This window comes from Carassius gibelio, chromosome B5 (genome assembly GCF_023724105.1).
Source record: "Carassius gibelio isolate Cgi1373 ecotype wild population from Czech Republic chromosome B5, carGib1.2-hapl.c, whole genome shotgun sequence".
Classification (NCBI taxonomy): Eukaryota; Metazoa; Chordata; class Actinopteri; order Cypriniformes; family Cyprinidae; genus Carassius; species Carassius gibelio.
Window position 1 is genome coordinate 29,744,913 of NC_068400.1, and position 23,836 is coordinate 29,768,748.

Sequence of the window (23,836 nt, forward strand, 5' to 3'; positions counted from 1 at the left end):
TTATTAATCACAGAGCATTATAATGAATTGTTTTACAACAAAAATGCTACAAGGTATCAAAACAATAAAATACTCTATACAGTGTGAAAAACAGATATTATTTTTGACCCATATGGCACCAATATATTGTGCATCACTGATTTTAAAGTTACTTATGGTGTGCGCACCCCCAAAAGCCAATTTAGTTATTTGTGTGATTTCATTATATACAAAGCCAATGTAAAGACGTGAATAGCCGCATATTTGCACTGGTTGACACAAATGATATGAATTGCGTGACATGTTTGCAGTGAACGAGCGATATTCGCCTCAATCTCAACCTAACCCTACCCCATGTAGTTACCTTGTGTTACCAGAACTTTCTTAGATAAATACACTGTAAGTATACTATAAGTACATGTTAGTACACGTACTGTAAAATAAAGTGCAAACCAAATGTTTTATATTGTTTTGATGTGTGCGAAAAACATCTTGCAAGTAAAGTGATGCAAATATTCGTTCATTTTTGGTGTAAACAAAAAATCCCATAACAAGCGCACTCCAATTCGCGACACTTTAAATGACTGGGCCCTTTCACTTCAATTACAGTTCATAAGATTTAGTAAAGAACATTCATCACTTTTTTATTACTGTGATATCAAAAAGTCTTTAAGGGAGCCCATCAACATTTCTTTTCATTAATATGCATAAGACTTGACCAACTAAAACCTAAACCACATGCTAAATTAAAGGCAGTTTCTCTGAATGACTAACCTGAGCAGGCACAAAGAACACCCTGACCAAATTAAAATGTTAATAAGTGTCCAAGAATCAACAATTAAGCATTTGATATCGTGATGTTGCTTCACGCTAGCTGCCTGTAAAGAATGTAGGCTGTGCTTAATGTCCTCAGCTTATTCTGTTTCCCTCTGAAATGCTTCCTGTCCTGAATGAATGTGTTTGGACAAAAGAAAAAGGTTAACGCTAAATGAAAAGCATGTGATGTCTGGACAAGTGCGGAAAATGCATAGTTAGTGTTAATGGCTTTCCAAGAACACTGAGAATGTTAAAACACATTACAGTTCCTTCAACTTGTAGGCATTTCTGTGCATGTACAGAACTTCCTTAAACTATTCTTAAAAATATAAAACATAGCAAAAGAACCTGCATTAATGCACTCACTCATCTTGCTTTATAAAGGCCCTTTCTTAACAGGTATAAATTAAAATACAGGAATTATGCTTAGTCTTTATATTTGCGGACAGAATGGTAAAATGCCAGTTAAATGTAGAAAAGGATTACTTGTTTTGTTGCGAATGTATTAAAAAAGGGTACCACATGAGTGAGATAAACACTTCAGTCTGTGGTTGCCCTGTACATTACTCAGTCTCCTTACAGTATGTAGCAACTGACAGGATAAAGTGAGAAACCGCTGTGATATGTTTTTCAACATTTATGTTGACAAGCATTACAGTCATGTGAAACCATGATAACGGTTATTATAAATAACGGTTGCAAAATGAAGAAGTGGGTAAGAAAGTGTCTGCAGCCATGGCTACATCACATGGTGCAGTTGATAAGGGAGCTGCAGTTATGACCAATTTGGCATTTTTCTTAAGTAGGTGTTAACAGATAGACAATTTTCAATTGCTATCATATGAACGATAACATGGTTTTCTTCATAAACACAAAAGAAAAGCTTATCTCTGTCCTTAAGCTATAGGAACATTTTGTTCCCTATGTACAATGTTTAAACACCACCATTTTAAAGTTAACAGAAACAATGAATGCAATACACATTAAATTGTACGTATAATAATGTCATCATATTAAACAATGCATTTCATCATAATATACAGTGGAGTCCAACCATGAAATCTAAATAAAAATGCCTCTATATTCTTTTATTAGAAATTATATATTATCTTTACATTCTATATTTGATCTATATTAGCAGCATCTTTTAAGTGTACATTTTAATAAAAAAATCAATTTCAAAATGCTTCAGTATTTATGTCTGCATTTTTCTTTTATGACAAAGTTGCATAAAACCCACCTTTACATATTTTTTTTATTGCATTTTTTTTTCAAATAAATAACATTTGAACTTTTTTGAACATGATATTCACAATTTTACAGTTTGAATAAAAAGGAAGAAAAAATAATAATGTGTAAATAGGCTAACAAAATGACAGCAAGCAACTTTGTAACATATACAAACCAGGAGCCTAAAAGCCACCCATCCCCCACCAGAGACATGTAACACGTCAGGTCTATATGATACAACCAATAGAGCAGACGTATGAGGTTTTAATTCTGAAACACTTCAGCTGGGCCCCTTTCATATAATACAAATACTCATGGGGAAAAGCCCCACTGAAGACAATGTTCAATAGCCAGCGAGGCCCAGCTCACAGGCACACTTTAGTAGTTGCTTATGTTTAATGACCAAAAACCCCTCCATATATGTCTACTTTGTCAAATAGAATAACTGAAACCATCTATACCAAAAAAGTGCTTTCCACCTCTCTACACTAGCAATCACTTATCTTGTGTTAAAAATAACAGTCAGCAACTTATAAAGCACTGAATCACTCTATAATTGAACACTCCCTATTAAAACATGTTCCCAGAGCAAATATGTTCTGCTCCACTAATGTTTTAATTAAGTCTTTACTAATGAGAGCCCAGGCCATCAAAGATCATTCGCTGCTGGTTAAACCCAGTGACTCTAGGCATGATTAGTGACATCAAAGCTTTCCGCTGCTGTACATACATGTGTTTTTGAGGCCGCTAACATGACAGCACAGCTAAAGCATTCAGCATTCAGTATTCATTCAGGCTGACCCATACCTTTTTGGGGGGGTTCACATGCAGTGAAGCTCTGTTGGGTTTAATGCAATTCACACTAGCACAACAAAGTTTATGTCGAAATGCACTCACTCAAATTTTAAATGAATTTACAGAAAAATATAATTCAGCCTCTTAGTTTACACTTTTACATTATAGATGTCACTTATTCCCTCCAGTCTGGTATGAAAGTCACCAGCCCATTGTGTGTGAGTGGGACCATTGCTTTAGCAGCCTCCACTTTAACATGTCTAATGTTTTAACTCCTAAATTAAGAGGGTGGTTTAATGTGCTGTGATCAAATATTCATTCATGTGCTTCATACAGACCATTAAACCTAAAAACCCGATATGTTTTTATCTGAAGTACACAGTGACCTCTGCTTCACCTAATAACACCCATCATTTATACTCAAATATTAACCTGGCTGAACATAAATGAGGAGACTTTCAGCGTATTATGCGCTGAATGAATGTAAATGTATTCAGAGGCAAGATAATGGCTTTCATATGATTCTACTGGCCTAACACAACAATTAAGTCGTCCTGCTTTGTGAATCAGGCCTTTGAATAACAAATAGAAGGTCACTTTTTCGTATTTCAATGCTAAACAAAAATATCAGGGAAATCGGCTAGCTTCAGATGGAATGAGATATCTACGGCCTAAAATGCTGTGATTAATAATAGAAACAGCAATACACTTTTATTATAATTCGAACACATTTCATACAAGAAATGAAGGTGATAAAACATCTGATAGAAAGGTTAATGTATGTTATATACTAACATATATAATCATTTTCATTTTGTGTGATAGGAGAAGATTTCAAAGGAAAAAACGAACAGAAATGACAATGACTACAAGTCAATACAAATGAATGAATAGCTGCTAGTATTTCAGGATAAACCGGGTCCGAATGTATTACTGAATATCACCTTCAACAAAAAAAAAAAGGAAAAAAAAAAGTGTGAATTAAATAAAAATGCAAGAGAAATTATTTAATGATTCTGAATTTATATTAAATGGCTAAATATTCATTTGTTCACTGTTAGTTATTAAGGCTGACTAAAAAACACTAAAAAGCAAAAAAATGTGATTGATTCTGAGTCTCGATTGATTGATTGCATTTTTGTACTTTCATATAAACGCAGTCATCTGTGAAGTAAGAACTCCACTGCACCTTTTTCCCACATCCATTACAATTCAATTATTTTACTCATGTACAAATAGTCAAGTTCTGGCCTGCTCTAAAGAAGACACATCACAATAACACAGGTTTACCACGTAACTGCAATATTCTACAAAATCTGTTCATAAATTTTCAGCGTCTGATACACTGTACAATCTAAAATGTTGAAAAAATATATATATGTAATGGCAACATTTATAAACGTGACTGAAGTTCCTCAGAAAGGGTTTTATTTCCATACTGTGGAAACCACAAAAGGAACTGAGGAATCCAGAGCAAGATCTAGAGGAATAAGTCAAAAGTAAAGCTGTACACTTAATCAAATCCAAATATGAACTAGTGCCTTTGCTATTTAAATACGAAGGTACATTTATTTTTTAAATACAATAATTAGGAATTTTTGTCATTCAAAAGAGGTGTTAAACCTTAATAAACAATGTTTTTTTTGTTTTTTTTTTGGAAAGACAAGTTTATTTATATAGCACATTTCATACACAATGGTCATGGAATTTAAAATCTTTTGAAATGATTTAAAAATGGTTTTGGGTTTTTCAATTGTGCATTCAATGTGTTTTATTTTTTATTTATTGTGCAAAGAAATTGCAACATTCCAAATCAGTTTGTGTTCTTATGGCTGAGGGTGTTTCAACTTTGTGGTTTATGATCAATGCTCTGCGCTCTTAAACTATTTACCATTCATGTCTACACAGGAAAAGCTGGACATACGAATTCCTTATCAGCAGCCTAGATAATGTCTTCTGTGGCTGTGCAGAGGATGGAAACCAGTCAATATCCTTCTGTCAGCGCTGGAATGTGAGCAACAGTAATTTACTTCAGTCTAGCACCACGTCGGCCATGTTAGCGCACAAAAAGCTACTAGCATGATGTTCCACAACCAACACACTGCCTGCATGCCTCTATCATAACGAGAACAATTCTGTTACCACAATATACAGAATTGTATGGCCTTCTCGAGGCTGACTGAGCTTTGTGTGTACATAATACAGAAGTTTAGGGTGGTAGTTAGCCAGACAGAGGAGACAATGAGCTGTCTTAAGAGAAAACAGCTTTAATATCAATTGAGAGAAAAATGCCTAGTGCATTAAATACGAACACACTCATGTTCAGGAAAGCACAACAGACTTTTTTCTTATGTCCATCTTCTGGCAGATTTGGAGAGATTTTAATAATAAAAATGAAATCTAACGACCTGATGAACATGAATGGGAACAGCTACAAATGGAGTGAATTGAGGCTACAGGATGAGACTGTGGCTAATTGCACTGCTATAAAAGCCCAAAGCAACAATTCAGGCTGGGGATTTGGTCAGTTTTCCCCACTTCTCCAGGAACCACACCCAGGCGAGTCAAATGCTGCTTGCCACAACCATAAACATGCCCCACATGCTCGATTGCTTCTCAGTGAATACTTAACTTAGCAGTGATAATGGAGGTGTCTAGTCTTGAGGTGCAAGCGGGGGATGTTTGTGTTTGTGTATGTGTGTGTGTGTGTGTGTTGGTATGGAGAATCCTAGAAGGAATCCTATCAGACTGCTGGCTTCCAGAGGTTTTTATTTCATGGCTTTGATGTTTATGGTTGTTGTTTTTTTGGTAAAGCTCAACGTAATTCCCTTCTTTAATGAAGACTTACAATGATGGCTGCAAAATGTCAGGCACTCTGACCCACCTCAGACCTTGAATTAACAAACTACATCTGGATCTTGTAAAGCTATACTCAATATGTACGATATGTACGTTGATGGGAGATTGTAAGGTTGCGGCGCAGTGAATGAAAGTTATTCGTCACATTGTAAAAAGCTTTCTGAAGTTTTAAATGATACTCGAACACCTTGAAAGGTTCCTCTCGAATCCCAGAAACACTCAGGTCTTGCTCCATGTCTGGCTCTTCAGCTTGCTTGTTTGAACACGCTCTCACTGCTCCTTATTAGAACACAATAAAAGACAGGAATGGAATGGGAGGCCTCCCCTCACCCAAAAGAGCACTCAAAGCCCTGGAGATGGAGACCAGATAATTAGGTCTTGGTCTTTGATGCTCCACCATGGCAAAAGGTGAGTTACCGGCTCATTTGTAACACAAAAGTTGGCAGAGCAATGCAGGTTGGAGTACGGCAGGGGTAGAACAACAAATTGAACGGTCATTTAACTGCAACCCATCGAGGGCCTGACACTGAAACTTCTGGAAAGTAAAGGCTATAGAAGTCAACTTTTCTTCTGTGCTACCCTGTGGTTTAGATGGTGTCATCAGCCCTCAACTTCTGTTACCGCTAACCACTTCCACAAGTACAAAGATAGAGCGCATTTCACAAACAAAATACGATAGAGTTGATTATTCGCTGTAATAAAATGTAAAACTTGGGAAGATTTTAACATTGATTCAATAGGTTGCAAAAAACTGAACATGGGGTAACACAAAAAAATAAATCCTGTTAGTCCTGTGTAGAATTAGATTATAAACACACAGCATTCCATTTAAGGGCCTCAGGAGTGACTTTAAGACCTGTGCTGATGGGGCCTTAAAATTTGTGTGTGAATCCAATAAATGTCAGAGTTGTAATTAAGAAAATGTGCAGGGCTTTTCCACGCCACAGTCCTGTCCCAGCGATCTGGTTTATACTAGTATAGTGCCTGAGATGTTTAAAGCATGCAAACATATCAGAAAACCCAAATCCAAAAGCAGACAAACAAATCTCTGAAGCAGGAATGCAAACTGACAGGCGTGCAAACAAATCACTAAACACCAAAAGCAAATCCAAAAACAAACAATTTGACTTGTCAGTTCTGGCCCACAAACTCAAGTTTATCTCTTCATTTCCAACAATCTAATGCATAATTAGCCACATTTCCTGACGTCAATGACCAACATTGTCAAGTTACGTAATGGAAACTTGGTTGTATTGCATATAAAATATAATTTCTGATAAATTTTCTCTAAAAGGTGATTATTGAAAATATCAGTAATAATAAGTTGCTATTTTATAAGCATCTATTTGGATACATGTGTGATCTTTGACTTGTTGCCACGCTTCGACTACACTGAATACTATACTAGACCAAAAAAGCCAGAGGGAAAGTCCAAGCATTTCACGGCTTTTCATGAAAAACTGAACTTTGAAATTTTGACAAACATTCCCAAGCCACGCCTTTGACTTTCTTCTAGTAAAGACAAAGAACAGCAATCCACAACCCTTCACCCCTGTGTCTCTCTTCATGTATTTACTCAGATGATGACCGAGGACTCAATGTTTTTCTTTTTCTGCCTCTGCTGACAGGTCCTTCGACAAAAGGAGCCTGCCATGGTGGGAGGTCTACTGTGGTAAGTGGCTGCTCTCGCCTCTGTGCTGTCAGCCTTAGCGACATGTCCGCTCGCCCCCTGACACCCGGGAATAATGATATTAGTGGAGGGTGGAGGAGACAGGACGTCAATGGGCAGATTTGTTCAATTTAACCCCTCTGACCCCGTCCAGCCCTTCAATCTGTCAGGCAGACCCTTTCCTCTCGTGCTAAGCAGCTACACAGGGACAGGAACAGAGATGGCAGAAGAAAGAAACAGAGACAAAAATTTTTTTTTGGAGAATAACCTCTGGACGCAAGCAGAGTACACTCTTATGTGTCAGCCGCGCCACAAGGATACATTTTCTATGTGTATTTACTAGTGGTGGGCTGAGTTCACGGGAGACTCTTATTAGGCGATAAAAAAATATTGCCATTAATCTATTCTCAAAGTTGGGTTGAGAGCTGGGTCTATACTAGGCAAGCTATGATGACTTTCACCTTGATATTTTAGCGCGGATGTAAGCCTGGCCGAATTGCACTGTAGGGGGCGATAATGACTCTTCGAACCTGTGTGTATGCCTACTGTGAAATTACCACATCAAACGTGACGTGCTAAAATGGATGCAGCTGAAGCCGCTGGGTTTGCCTCAGGGAATTTTTATTTTTATTTTTTAGAAGCTTCCCAATGGAAACCTCGACAAGACTCACGCCTTTTTCACACATAATCCGTCTGCAGTGCGTTTGCAGTCCGTGTGCGTAAAGTGGTGCAGAAGCAGCACGGACTCATACTCATTGTGCTTTCACACAGGACGCGTTTGCAGTCCGCTACTCGGTACGTAAACGATCGCTGCACTGCTGTAGACGCACCGCTCCTGGAATGCACTGAAGGACTGCAACCGCATGAACACTGGAATCCGTTAACATGGGTGCGTAAAAGAATTCAAAATGCATACGCATTGCAGACAGAGTATGTGTGAAACAGGCGTAAGGTTGTTTGCACCTTGTGCAATGTGGAATTAGTTTACAGCCTTCTCAAGCACTTTGTGATGCATTTTGGAAAAAGGAGATAAGCCCCTGGTCTAATGCACCACCTGGCCTGAGAAACCCGTTCTCAAAGTCTTAACGTTACTTTTAGTCATTATTTTATTTGGGTAGCACACATATTCTGAATGCCTTTGGCAGAATTAAAATGAGCCATTTTAATCTAGATTAATCTAAATTAATTCCAAGATTACAGTGAGATTAATCTAGATTAAAAAAAATTAATCTATGCCCAGCACTAGTATTTATGCTTTGATCTGAGCTAAAACAGTGCATCTGTGCAGCGTGGCTGACACATAAAAGCATACACTGCTTGCGTCCAGAGGATATTCTCCAAAATGCTGCTACAGTGATGCGATGAGACACAGAGGAAACAAATAGTTGAATAAAGTTGTTATTTTTTTCTTCTTGTACAAAAAGTATTCTTGTTGCTTCATAACATTGCGGTTTTGCTATGATATACATATACAAATATACATATTGCCTATTTAAACATACTGTATGTATGCGTATAAAGTTGGACATACTTGTATATCCAACTTTATGTATAGAGCTGGGCGACTATCTACTTAAATTTAACTTAGATTTTCTATATAGTATATATATAACTCTATGTGAGTGTACTGAATGTATGGAGATAAACATGAATATAATATATATTCAACTTTATATATGGAGTTATGTGAATGGGATTTGGAAATACGTTTTTTTGGAAAACACATAAAAGTTGGCTACTCCAGCGAAGCAGTGCACCTTACACACATTGCTTTGTTTGTGTCCTCCATTCTTGCATTCCTCGTTTCTAAAGCATGAATCTTACTCCATGTCTCCAGACATCTGTAAGAGATTGTCTGCGTGCTGCTGCAACACCGTCAGCCAGCTGGAGCCAGGCCAAGTAAATGCTGCCAGAAAAGTCAGCAGGCCACGCGTGTGAACAAACAGTATGGGAAGAGGTCAGAGAAAGTGTTGTGTGACGCAGACCTTGGAAAAAGAAGGGGATTGAGGGGGGGGGGGGGGGGGGGGATGACAGAGACTCTCTGCACATGAGCCTGCTTTATTTCCCCCATTATGATGGATGCCTTCTTCATACGGCGGCAGCTGCAGCTGCTTTTGGAGAAGCTGAGCAAACATGACACTATTGAAGAGGACTGACTGAGATAACAGCCTGAAAAAACAAGGAGCACGGAATTATGGTTATCTCACCACTCAGTTGGACCCTACTTAAAGCCAGATCGATATGAAGGTGTGCAACACTATATAGAAGTGTCTAGTGAACATCAAGCATGTTGGTAGATCATGAAGATCTCTAGTAGCATCTGTTTTTCAGAAGGTGCTGTGGTCAAAGTGTCTCACTTTGGAACATGTAATGAGATGGGTTGAGAGCTTCTCAAATCTGTAAAAAAGAATACTTTTACTACCAAATACTTCATATTTTATCGCTGAGAATATAATTCTTGACAAGAAATTGTGGTCTTTAAAATCCATTATTGAAACAATATCTCTCTGAAATCTGTAGTTTATTAGCAGGAACTGATTTCTCAATTCAGCACTCAGAGTGGATTAGTCATTAGATTTTCTCTTCCTGAGCGGCATATGGCTCTAATACTCCTGGGTCCATGAACAGTTAATCAAAATGGTAGTATAACTCAGACCCCGCAGTTGGAAATGCACATATCCGCCTCTAAACCAATATAAAGCTGTGTGAATAAATCATAGGTGACCAATGTGAGACAGCTGGAAACTGTTCTCTCTGTACAAATAAATAATGCAAAGCAACATGACCAAGCAGTAAAACCAAGAAATCCAGACTCATGGATACATGTTCAAAAGATCAAGACAGCCCTGCGTGGTGCCTCTATCTCAAAAGAAAATACATTTCTATACTGTTTGAGGAATGGTATGCTTTTGTCAAATTCAACTTGGTGGAACAGTTAAAAATGTAACAAAGTACTCCAAACAAACAGGATGTTCTTTTAGTTCCTCAGGGAAATCAAATACACGATTACAATTTTTGAGCATTTATTTGATTTATTTAAAATAGTATAGCATTTAAAAGTAACTGTTTTCTATTTTAATAGATTTTAAAGTTTTTAAAATGAACAATTATTCCTGTGATAGCAAAGCTCAATTTTCAACGGCCATTACTCAAAGACTTTAAAGTGTTAGTTCACCCAAAAATGACAATTCTGTCATTAATTACTAAACCTCATGTTGTTCTAAACCTGTAAGGCCTTATTTCATCTTCAGAACACAAATTTAGAAAATAAGAGCTCTCTGACCCTCCATAGACAGCAATGCAACTGCAATGTTCCCAGGTCCAGAAACATACTAAGGACATCAGTAAAATGTGACATCAGTGGTTCAACCATAATTTTCCGAAGTTACGAGAATACTTTTTGTGTGCATAGAAAACAATAATTACATAATTTATTCGAAATTTTTCTCTTAGAGTTACTGTCTTCCACCATTTTGGAGAGTACCCTAAACCGTAATCAACGTTGTTTATGCTCAGCATGCGCGCTTTAAGAAATTTTTGAATAAATTATGTTATTACTGTTTTCTTTGCACACAAAAAGTATTCTCGTAGCTTCGGGAAATTATGGTTGAACCACTGATGTCACATTTTACTGATGTCCTTTTCTACGTTTCTGGATCTGGCAACACTGCAGTTGTATTGCTATTGATGGAGGCTCAGAGAGCTCTCAGATTTGATCAAAAATATCTTAATTTGTGTTCTGAAGATGAAGGAAGGTCATTTGGGTTTGGAACAACATGCAGGGTGAGTAAATAATGACAGAATCTTCATTTTTAGGGGAACTAACCCTTTAATGTCACATGATCCTTTGGAAATCATTCTAATATGCTTATTTGCTGCTCAAGAAACATTTCTTATTATCAACAACGTTGAAAATAGTTGTGCTGCTTAATTTTTTTGTGCTTTTTTCAGGCTTTTACGATTAATAGAATGAATGAGCCAAAGGAGGGGCAGGACAAGTTATGTAAATCTTTGATTTCAGTTACAACGTCATCTTTATTCATTTGCCCTTGTATTCTGGGAAACTGAATGATGTCAATAACCAGTGCTTGGACAGTGATACTGGTGGCCGTTTACAAGCAGCAGTGAGCAGTAGCATCCCTGCTCTGGTAGAATTTATTACCAGAGACCACCAGCAGTAAGTTCATATCACTTTCACCCAAAGTAAAGTTGGGTTGCGGCCAACACTACCGAACAAAGAGGGAGCTGGAGCCCTGAATAGATCTGTGATGGATGAGCTCATGTAGACTGCTCTGTGCTAGAAGATCTGGTGTGTGTACTGGGAGAAAGTGTGTGTTTTGTGTATGTATGAGTTTGTCAGAAGGGGCTGGTGTTTCCCACAGCTTGTGTGTGCACTGAAGGCAAGGGGCTCATATCAACAGTGCTGCTCCTGTGTGAGCTAACCTTTTATGGTCTTTGACAGCCAGGCTCAAGATGGCTACCATACCACACAGAGCCGTCTTTATTAACCAAATGCTAAGGCAGACTACATTATATTAGCCAAATACCAAACAACCAATCCACCGGGAACCATGACTGACCGTTTACGTTTCTGGACATTAGCAGCATTAGCATGACATGTAGATACTACACAGAGAGGTAACAAATCTAAGCCTGTCCTACACTACAAGCTATCTCAACCTTCTAATAACCTGTTTGTTTGGTTTAAAGGATTTGGAGTTTCATTTCTGTTCACGCAAGGCTTATTGTTTGTATTGTCAGCTCCGACACAGACACATTTTTCACGTAGGCTACAGTGTATATCCCTCGGACATGTCTTGTTTGGTTAAGCAGACTTTATATGTAGGCGAAATGTGTGTGTGGGTGTAAGCTCTGCAGTTCAAAAAATAATGCTGACGTTAAGAGCAACGTTGCTAGTAGAGTAAAAGATGATGAGACACATGACCGTATACAACATGTCTAGTCTAAAATTGACGACTCCTTGTTTTGCATTCTACAAAATCCCCAAAAAATGTGTTAACCAGTGATTTTCATTTAAAGCATACTTGCTGGGCTGTGTATCAAGGCAAAATCTTGAGTATATACTGTGCTGACATGAAATCTGCATTAAACACGACATAGAGAAGTGATTCGGATTCTTTTATTTTTAAAGGTTATTTGCCCAAATATGAAAAATCTGTCAACTCATTCCAAACCTGTATGACTGTTTTTTTCTTCTATGGAACACCAAATAAGATCATCATTGTATGAAAAAAAAAAAAAAAACCCTAATAAAACTCTGCGACATTTTCCAAATCCATTCTTTTGTTTTCCATAGACAGAAGTCATACAGGTTTAGAACGACTTGAGGGTGAGGGTGTATTCCATCATTCTATAAGCTCTATTAGAAAGGCACGCAACTCATCTAATTGCTATCTAGTTTCCAAATCTGTACTTAGCCTGCTTTTGCAATAGTTTAACTTCATTATAATAACCTAATTTATATAACAGATGATCACGAAGCACACCATAAATCAACGGACATATGGAGCCGGTCTTTAAATGGCAGGAAATCGCTGGCTTCATCTCATCAATTCTCTTCACCTGTCAGGATCACAAAGGGTGTATAGAGCTGTCACATCATAGCGTACGGCTGAGGGGGCGGGGCTTAAAACAACACATCCACTGGGCTCTTTTGTAACAAATTCTTGCCATACAAGTAAGATGGATAAATAATTAAAGGAACACGGTCAGTCCTGAGAGAGAAAGAGAGACAGGAAGGGAACTATGAAGGGATGGAGGAGCAGGAGTGGGGAAACAAGGAGGGGGTCAGGCTATTAAATTTATGACTGAAAGTGCCACATCATCAGTGGGGGATGCCATTTCCTGCCAGAGGAGGGGGTTTAAACTAGCATCGCAAAAGCAGATGGTGAAGATATCACCACACCTTCAAACACAACTCAAGAACATTTAAGTTGAGACAATTCAATTTATTAAATAAAAAAAAAACATCATTTTTTTTTTATCACACCACATCAACAAAATCTAAATCACATCAAAAATAAAATCACAAGAAGTGTCTACTAAATGCATTAGTAGAAGTTACGACATAGTGCATGAGCAATGACATACTGTAACAATCATTTATCAATAATGTAGAAGCTTAATATGCAATAAAAACTTTGTGTGATTGCATCCTATAATAACTGCTATTCATAGTGTTCATCGTCTGTTTGACTACATCATTTCTGCCATATGCACACAAACTGACAGTCAGCACTAATAAGCTTCTACTAAATAATTTTACGTAAAGTTGCCTTGCAATGATTTGTATCGTAAAAAGTGCTATACAGATAAACTTGAATTGAAAAACTGAACAATGTTTTGGTGCGAGACTGCTGTGAAATCTTATTTCTTCCCAGTATAACTGTTATATATTATCTGTGCTGTTCATCTAATAGGTCTGAACACCCAAAACACCCCATTTCTCTTATTATAAATATGCTGATATCAGTGGAATCATGATGCCACAGGCTAAACTGAAATATTTAGTGTTAAAACCAATATTATCACAACTTCTCTAGCATATCTTATTCAGGCTTATTTAGGCAAAAAGGAGAAGTGTAATTAACCGTAACTCTTATTTGAAAACATTGCTAGCACTCATTACTGCTCTGTACGACGCCACTATTGCTTTTCTAATATCATTTTAAGTAATTGTAAAACATTCCTTTTTATTTTTTATACACTACAGTTCCAATGTTTGGGGTCATTAAAATGTTTGAATGTTTTTGAAAAAAACTCTTATGCTCACCAAGGCTGCATTTATAATTTTAAACGATTGTTTTCTATTTGAATATAATTTCACATGGCACATATCCTCACATGATCCTTCAGGAATCATTCTAATATATTGATTCAGTGCCCAAGAATCATTTCATCTTATTATTATTAATCCTAAAAAAACTTGTGTCGTTTAATATTTATAAAAGTCTTAGAAATCTTTAGTAACAAATATATAGTCTGTACTGTCACTTTTGAAAAATGTAATGCATCCTTGCAGAATAAAAGTATTAACTCCTTTAACCTGAAACTTTTTTAGCACTACACAGTAGCTGAAACGCAATGCAATTACTAGTTATAATCTTAAATAAATATATCTTTAAAATCCATGTCACGCTCACTTCTCCTTGTAAAGACCATCTGGAAATGATCTGCTGAACAGCACTGGCCTGTCAAATTTACTGTTGATCATAAAACATTTGTCTAAGCAGATGATACACAGCAGGAACACAACGTATAAGCCAACAAAATGACACTGACGGAAGAGGCCTTTAAGTAACAGCTTTACGACACTAGCTCTGAATTATTAAAGAGAGGGAATATGAGTCGTGATCAGCTCTAAAGAATACGGCACATTTTTTCCTGCATTCGACAAAGAGGTGGAACAAACTTGAGCTAGTCAGAAACACACACTGAAGCTACATGGAGGCACAGTTGAGCAGTGAGTGATGAGAGGTGAAAGGTGAGCACTATATATACACACACACATCTACACACACAACACGCCAACGACAGACATCACACCTTCCTAAGAAATGCACATAGCCTTATTCAATATTATATACGTGACATATTTTCATTGTCAAATGCCACACTAGCGTATAGGTTTTAAGAAGGAGAGGACTGTTCAACCGATCGCTTCACGGGATAGTGTGTGCAGCGGCTGATCGTTTCACTAACCCTTTGATCTCCTTAATGATCAATGACCAAGTGAGGAATCTATGTGCAGCAAGCCTAGTTTTACGGCGATGAGAGGGGGGTGAGGTCTACAAATAGGTCAAAGGTCATCAGATTCTGCTTATGCTAAACAGAAACGAAGAGTCAGCAAGCCCATGTTAGATTTCACAGAGGCAAATGCTGATTAGAGAGGATCATGTTTCTCTGGGAGCCATCTTAAAGTGACAGTAACATATTATTTTCTTGATCTGGGAGTGTGTTACTCTTCTGACCTGACATTAATAATGAAACATGGTACAACAAAATAGTGTACTGATATAAAATAAATGTGACAAAATACACACTGCTGTCCCCTTTTTACTTTTTGAAAGAAATTCAATTGATTGTGGATTAAATTAATCGAACACGACAGTGACATTTAAAAATGATCTCTATTTTAAATGAATGTCTTTTTAACTTTCTAATTGTCAAAGAATCCTAGAAAAACTTATTTTCAGAAGTTTTAAAAATCGCTAATAATAAGAAAAGTGGCACCAAATCAGGATATTATGATTTCTGAAGGATCATGTGACACCGAAGACTGGAGTAATGCTGTTGATAATACAACTTCAACGTTACAGGAATAAATTACATTTTTTAGTTTATTAAAACAGAAAGGTTATTTAATTTGTAATCATAATTCACAAATTATACATTTTACTGTATATTTGATCAGCCCCCCCCCCCCCCAAAAGCTTTAAAAATGTCTACCATCCCCAAAATGAACAGTAGCGTACCTCATCACGTAATTGTGCAGCTAGTTCACTGTACAAGCTACTTCCTCTCTGCCATGTGTTGTACATTTTTATTGGTCAGCGATCACCCCTTGAGGAGAGGCCAGATCCAGTGCCAAGCCTTATGGTTTCTCTGCCTCCAAGAATTTAGCTCCTGCACCTAAGCACTAACTCGAAGCCAAATTGTAGAGGCCTTCACTGGATGTTTCCCTTTTTTCTCAAAAAGGTTCGGTATTGATCTTTCGTCCCCCTTGCGAGCAGCCTTGAATAATCCGTTTCCCTCTCAGTTCTTTTCTACACAGTTTATCATGAGCGCTGAGGGGGAGAGAATGGAATCAAGGAAGGAAAACAAATCCATTATCTTGTCAAAATTCTATTTAACTTCATTAGGCCTCATCCTAGGAGAAGTGGATAATGTCCTCTGTTGATAACATTGGCTGCTTTTTAACAGTGCGGTCAATCATGATTGGACATGTTTCGACCCCAACAACTTCATCAATACACAAAAATTATGCATGGCTGCACCTTTATTTATATACGGGAAAAAATCGCCTTACATTATCTTTTACTGCCTTTTGTTCACTGGATAAACAAACTGTTGACATATACTATTTGAAGCTCTGTCACCCAATTTAATGTGCTATTTGGTTAAAGATAGACAGGGCAAACCAGAGTGAGGATGTACAACGCTCTAGGTCAGCTGTGGATCTATGGCATTACAGGATATATCTGGTTTGTATTGATTTAGTGAGGACTTCAATCAGAATTTACTGATTGCTTCCCTGTACCCCTCTGAGGGAGGAAGGGACAAGAAGGGATCTAGAGTATTACACGGATATGACTTTTAGCTCTATTAATCCAATTGTGGTCACCTATATATAAACCAGGAACTAGCCGGAGTGCCTCTATTTTAAGAAAAGAATACCTACCTGTGAAACAGATAGAGGAAGATAAAGACAAAAAGTGTAAGCTAACAATCAATAAAGAAATTTGAGAACTAAAATTGTTACAAAAAAATTAAAAAATATATATATCCATAAATATATATTATTTTAATTCTACAAACCTTGTTTATGTAGAAATGTAATTTTTTGTTCACATAGGAAAATATCAAATCCGTATCTACGGAAGAAGTCCCATTTCAAGCTGTCCCTGTTATTTACCACCAATGAATGGAACTGAGTTTGGAGTGAAATACAAAAAAAGAAGTGTGATTGGTAAACACAGGCATACAAACATTCAATAGACGCTATCAGAGGATCCCGGAACTCTTACTTCAGACTCTTACACAATATTGAAATCTTCCACAATTGGCGTGGACAAAAAGCAGCCTCTGCTCTTTACTTTATTGTCCACTGAAGGTCAGAGTCCATTTTCTTTTTGCTCTGCTTACAGCTGGTATTTGATTGGCTCAACACGGTCTGTTGTTACCATAATTCACATAAAATGCAGCAAAAATCATTATTTCCTGAGAATCCATTTGAGTTCCTTGATTTCTTGCAGGAGTTGACATGTTTTATACAATGATATTTATAGGGTGATAAATGCATCTCACTGCTAAGAAATAAATATTTTTAAATCTAATTTATTGAATAAATAACTGATAACCTGCATTCAGGGATAGGGATATGTTCTTTAAAGACTGATTACACACACACACACACACACACACACACATAAAAACTAAAAATATATAATTAATCTGAGTTCTTAAACCTTATCAAAAAATATAAAAAATCAGAACTAACATCTCGTATAAACAGCCTAAACTTATTTCTGGTTTATTTGTTATGAAAACATAATAAATGACCTTGCTAAAGTTTTCCTTTTTTAAACAGCATGTGAAACAATGTGTTCACTATGACCGGCAAACTGGAGGAAATCAAACCTTCCTGCTTCTGAGGATTGTGAAGTGTTTGAGGAATAAAGTAAAAACATCACAACTACACACATTTAAGAAGAATAAAAAAAAATACCCCCTGCTGCTCTCTTTCTTCACATTTCTTTACAAACCACCTTTCAGGTTTTTTTTTGGAGTGTTCACTGTTGCTTTTTTATTTTAGAGTGTAAATATTTTAGGTTTCGGCCTTCTTTAACAACTGAACCAGATGGAAAAAAACACAAACCCTCGGAGCAGAATGCAACAGAAGCTTGTTTTCAGTTCAAATATTTCATAGTTCCCTTCAGACCTGATAAATCTTCTTTACAGCAGCAGGAAAGGAATTGGGTGCAGGGCAAAATCTGTAAATCCAGAAGCGTCTGATACTGTTTCAACTATTAATTGTTCCCTGTTTCTCTGCTGTCGTAGCAGAGGTCTCTTTTACTGACCTGCAAATCTTTTAGCATGGAGGTGTGGAAGTCAGTCGGAAGTCAATGATATCCATGGCAATAGTACCGAAAGTGCTCTTCTTAAATGAGTGAAATGATCAACGGCTTTAAAACAGAGCTGTAATTGAGGTTTCTTTCATGAAGGTGGGGAATGTTGTATCACATGCTCGTGGAATTCAGGCTCTAATTGACCCCTGAATTCATTGCTGGCCATTAAAAACAAAGCAGGCCTTCTATGCTGCATGTGGGTTGTGAACTACGTAGGGCACTGGCCGGTCAGTTGAGTAGCACTTATTCATGAATTCAGCACTGGATTAAATTGGACCCTGATAGTATCAAACTATGGAGTAGGGACAGACATTACTTTGTCTTACAAGTGGCTTGTTGATGTTTAGCAGCTGAATTACTTCTTCACTCAAATAAATGAATCAGGTTACATTAAATGTTTTCAGATGGTTTAAAGAAAATGTTTGTATTCATGCACATATTTTAAATCTACCTCTAAAGAACTAAACAAAACATTGTTAAGTGAATATTATTTTTCATTTTGTTATTTCATACAGTGATACACTAGTGAGCATTTTAGCTGATTTAAGAAATTTAAAGGGATAGTTCACCCAAATCATCATCATCTTCATTTCTTAAGCTATCTTGAAAAATGTGTTGTGTATTTATCTACACAATGAAAGGCAAAATTGTTCATAACCATGCAGCACACCACTGACTTTCATTGTATGGAAACAAGCAAACACTTTTTTTTTTGAGTGAACTGCCCCTTTAAATGACTCACATTATCGCTTCATCTAGCAGAAAAACAGTCTTTGTCTATAACGCTATCATCAAGACAGGCGCAAGTTCTCCAGACTGTCACTACTGTTTGGGTGAAGGGGATGTTACAGGGAAGCCTGGGGCCAGTAAAAGGGGGTGCTAGTGCAATTTGAACGATGCAGAAAGAGAGTAGAAATGAGGAATAGGGGGTGGGGGTGATTACTGACCTCCTGAATCAGAGACGAAGAGCCACTGCCACCGAAAGCAACACTCGAATCTTTCAGCTTCCTCTCTGGCCCGCTGCCTTGGCCTGACTGAACACATGTCAAGGGCACAACTGAAATCACGTGCTGAGAGGTACAAAGAACCACATTTGACTCATGCTAATGAAAACGGCAAAAAAGACAGCATTTGTTTTAAACAAAACAAAGGTCACAACACAAAACATTCTGGTGTTAGTTGCTTTAGTAGAAGACGCTGGACTAACAAGCAAGTAAGTTTGATTATACAGAAGCATTTTATGTTTGCATTCACAGACAACAGGCCTTTCTTTTTCCTTTCCACCCCCACTTTGCTTTTACATTCTTCTCCATTTCTATTCACTTCATACATCCATTTTTTCAACCCAAAAATCCTGCCCTCTGGGCTCCATTATCCAAAAATCTCCTGTGGGATTAAGCAGTAGGCTAAATTACTAATGTTACATGTGATCTTTAGCCCCATGTGTGTCTCTGAATCAGACTGAATGGGTCAGGCTGAGATTACCCTCCATCTTATAAATGATTCAACTGCTGAGGAAAAGGGTGTTACTACTAACGTTACACTTTTACACAGAGAAACAGAACAAACATATATATTTTTGGGAGATATGCGTGGGGTGAACTATTTGGGAAAAATTGAATCGTGATTTTTCAAAATGCAGGTTTTTTGTGCTTGTTTGTAGAGATGCAAAATTTTGCATAATGTCATATAAATAATAAAGAAGTACTACATACACAAAAAAATGCTGGGTTAAATACAACCCAATGCTGGGTGAAATATGAACAAACCCAGTAATTGGGTTGTTTTGACCCAACGGTTGAGTTAAATGTTTAACCCAGCCTTCTGGATAGTAACCCAACCCAACCCAGTTGCTGGGTTTGTCCATATTTTACCCAGCATTTTTTAGATTTTTAATTCTTACATAAATACTATTGTTAATCTGTTCGATATTAGTCTTGGTTTCTTCATTTTCAAACTCTAAACCATCAATTGTTTCTTCTGGCAGACAGATGCAACAGAAAACCCTTTTCTTTTGTTGGCAGCAGCCGGTTTGTAACCACTTCTCATTACAAGTATGGGAAGCCGGCCAAATTGTACAGCCGTTTCCCTTAAGAGAGGTTAGTCAACTAGTTTTTTTTAAGCAAACCACAAACTAGTTGGTTTTGCACATCCCTAACATTAAAACGCGTCCTCGGAATGTGATTGTATTGCATCACACAGCCGTTTCGTGCTCAGTGTGGTCAGACAAATTGCTTGTCACTAGAAACGTGTTCATCACACCTAGTTAGAACACAGTGTTATACGACTGTGCTGAATGGACATGTCTGAGTACTTGACCAAACCAAACAAGCAGTAATAAACTCATAGAAACACAAAGAATGTGTGTGTGTGCGCGGGCATGTGTGGGAGATCTACAAGAAAGGGGGAAGTGTAGCACAAGTTAATCCTGTAAAGAGAGTATCTGATTCTGCCCATAAGCCTAAGACACTCAATGCTTGATTCCTCCCTATCTTTCATTACAACTCTTCACCTTAATGAACGCTGACACGCGAGGCCATATGGGCCAAGACTGATGACATGAGACCTCAGCTGCTGCCTGCTGCCATGTAACACTCACTGCATATGTGTTTTACTGATAGCGACAGAAGGAGAAAATAAAACGAGTTAAGTAGCAGCAAAAACTGGGTTTTACTTTTGAGGTTAGCTTTTCCTAAACACACTGTAAAAAATTAGGCATTCCTTTACTGACCATTACTCTTGAACAGAAGGTAAACCAGCTCATTATGTCCATTAATAGCTTAAATACTTCAAGTACCAAGAAAAATGTGTGCTGAACCTTGCACAGTGCGTAGTAAATAACCCTAAAACAATATATCACATGCACCACTAATGATCATATATGACACTGCTGCACTCAATATGAGAAGAAATGCACAATTATTGCACAAAATTGAAGCAAGACAAAGGCCAGTCACTGTATAATCTGAGAACGTTTCTACTGGCTCAGGTACTGTATTTAGACTATCTAGCTGAAGTGAACAGAATATTTAGTTTATATCCTGGACATCATGTTTGCATAGACTATGCCTGGTAAACATGATCACAAAGTGTATTGTAAAATCAACCTTCTCACTACTCATAAATTACAAATCACATTCCCCTGTTTTAGACAAGAGTGATTAAATGTTTCTCTTAATGAAGTTAGGTGCACTTATCAGTATGTCCCTGATCCAGAACTGATAAAACTGTACACAAGACACATTTAACGGTCTCAACTAGTTACTCCACAAGCATACAGGAAATCACACAGGGCACTTACTCTCTAAATTGTGTCTAAATGATGCCATGTGGTTTACAACTGCTTGAAATCACACCTCATTCTTTAGATTAAGGGCAAAGTGTTGAAAAAATATAGAGACTACTAACAGGGTAATGGTATGTATTACAGTACCATGTAAAACAGAGTATACTCTTGCTTCGAAAAGGTGTTACTTCTTATAAACGCACTGGAAGTGTGTTTTTTTCCCCGGGAGGAGTCATCATATTAGTATTTGCTGAGTCTGTTCATTACCCTTTGACTTCTGCAAGCTACAACAGAACGGTTGTAGTTATAATAATACTATATAATTAGGTTGGAGTTATAATAATAAACCAATACAAGTGTAACCTATTATAGTAAATATTAAAAAATGTTAACTTAAAATAAAAGTATGCATCTTTTTCAGCCTCTTGCTCAAACTATAGAAAAAAAGTTGCGTACATTTAGAGTTTGTGTGATGAGCGAGGCAGCAACAAACATAGGATTAAACTGGAATGCTCTCACTTTGACGTTTGACTTTTAATACAGTCGTGGAATAAGACATTGACGTAGCTCGAGGTGTGGGTTTGTTACCAGTTCTGAATGTTCAGTGAGGTTAATGTTCGTAGCAGGATTATCAGGTCACCTGCCGATGACATGTTCAGCGTGGATTTATAACAGGCCGCCAAATGGACACAGCTAAAGCAGGCTCTCATTTAAAAGGCCATCTAAAACGGAGCCGACTGGAATTCTATTAAATATTTCCACTGACAGCACACATCCAAAATGAACCTGCCACAGCTGTCGGAAGGCCTGGGTTAGCTCATGCCACAGAAGGCTAACGATAGTGCTGCTGGGTAAAAATCACAACCTCTGAGCCATATGGAGAATTGGCTCCATGCATGTGTTTTAGCTTGAGACTGCATGCTGGGAAACTTAATGGCTCTCAGGACCCCAAAACATATGAGGCAAAGCAGTGCAATCAAACAGAAGGGGATACCGTAGGGGTGCAGCAAGCCTGTAAAGTCAAGGAATGTCTTGTTGACACTGGATTTACTGTGTGTGTATGTGTGCCGATTTCAAAGAAAGGGCTCCGAGCATTTTTATGAAGGTATGAATGGGCTTGAATTGAAGTGTGTTACTCGAGAAGACTTTAGGACAGGCCATTTCAATATATCAACAGACTAACCGCCGAGGCTCATGGGTTAGGGCTGGTTTGGCCGCATATAGCCTCTGTCTTTCACTTCCACTGAGCATTTTTCCCCCCTTTTCACAAAAGTTTCCAGCAAAACAAAGAGGTGCGTATCTTTAGACCCCTGACCAGTGACAACGTTTGTTTAACCACAAAGACTATTTTGCCTTCCTGTCTGAGGGAGAACTTTGTCTTCCTTTCAGTGATTTCACAATTGCCTCATTTCCTATTTTCTCCAAGAGATGTTTTGCTTAATTGTAAGTGTTTCTAAGTGAATTAGGTCACCACTGGCTGCCTTGATACTCATTGATCTCTTTAGAACCGCAAAAATCCAAAAAGATCATTCTAAATTTACCCAGGTTTCTAACCGTTATTTCTAAAGGCTTAAATATCCAAACTGTCTCTTCTGAGCCTAGGGCAAACCGAATTCAAAGTTTAGAGAGTGCTAATACCCTCTGAGCCAAAAGACAGTACATTAGTAGACTAATTTTACTAAAGTGGACTAGAAAGGCAAAAACAAACCTCCTTTTCCACAAGCTTATGTAGTGAAACCAAACACCACTGCTGGGTGTCCTCCACCCCGTTCGGCCCTGCCCAGCCCCCTCTATAGCCCTGTAAAAGCCTTGTTATGGGAAAAAGCCATTCTGTGAGTTTTTTATGTTTGCAAAACATGGCAAGGAGGGGAGGGATCAAACATATGCCCCGAAACCAAAGTGGAGGTCAGACTGAGCAATCTAAAGATGATATTTGCTGAGGGGAGAAAGTACACGCTGTATTTTAGTGAGCATTTGATATGCACTTTAAATAGGTTGAGATATGGAGCTTGCTGATCCAGCATATTAACTAAATAAACTGGAGTCTGTTTGATTTTGCATAAACTATTACTGTTATTACTGTGTTTTACAATGTTACTGTTTTTACTGCATTTCTGATCATATGAATGCAACCTTGGTGAGCATGGGAGACCCAAAACATTTTAAAATCTTACAAACCCCAAAACCCAATTATTAAGTCAAATATATTACTTATGTTATTAAACACAACTTATACTGATTTAATAATTTTCAGACTGAAAAAAAAACAAAACAAAAAAACTGGTCAAATGCAATGTAATGAAACTGAAAATAATTATTCTGGTATTCCAATGC

At 37.5% G+C, this 23,836-nt stretch overlaps 1 protein-coding gene across 4 annotated transcripts in view; it reads right to left on the bottom strand.

The window, feature by feature from the left end:
* Positions 1–23,836, bottom strand: part of arid3c (AT rich interactive domain 3C (BRIGHT-like)) — a 74,605-nt gene that overhangs the window by 46,273 nt on the left and 4,496 nt on the right. For 2 of the 4 annotated variants that reach the window (XM_052556514.1, XM_052556515.1), the window contains exon 3: positions 19,164–19,250. The exons of the other annotated variants lie outside the window; for them this stretch is intronic. In XM_052556514.1, the coding sequence (XP_052412474.1) occupies positions 19,164–19,250 (87 nt within the window). The remainder of the gene's footprint in view (positions 1–19,163; positions 19,251–23,836) is intronic. 4 annotated transcript variants of the gene reach the window in all.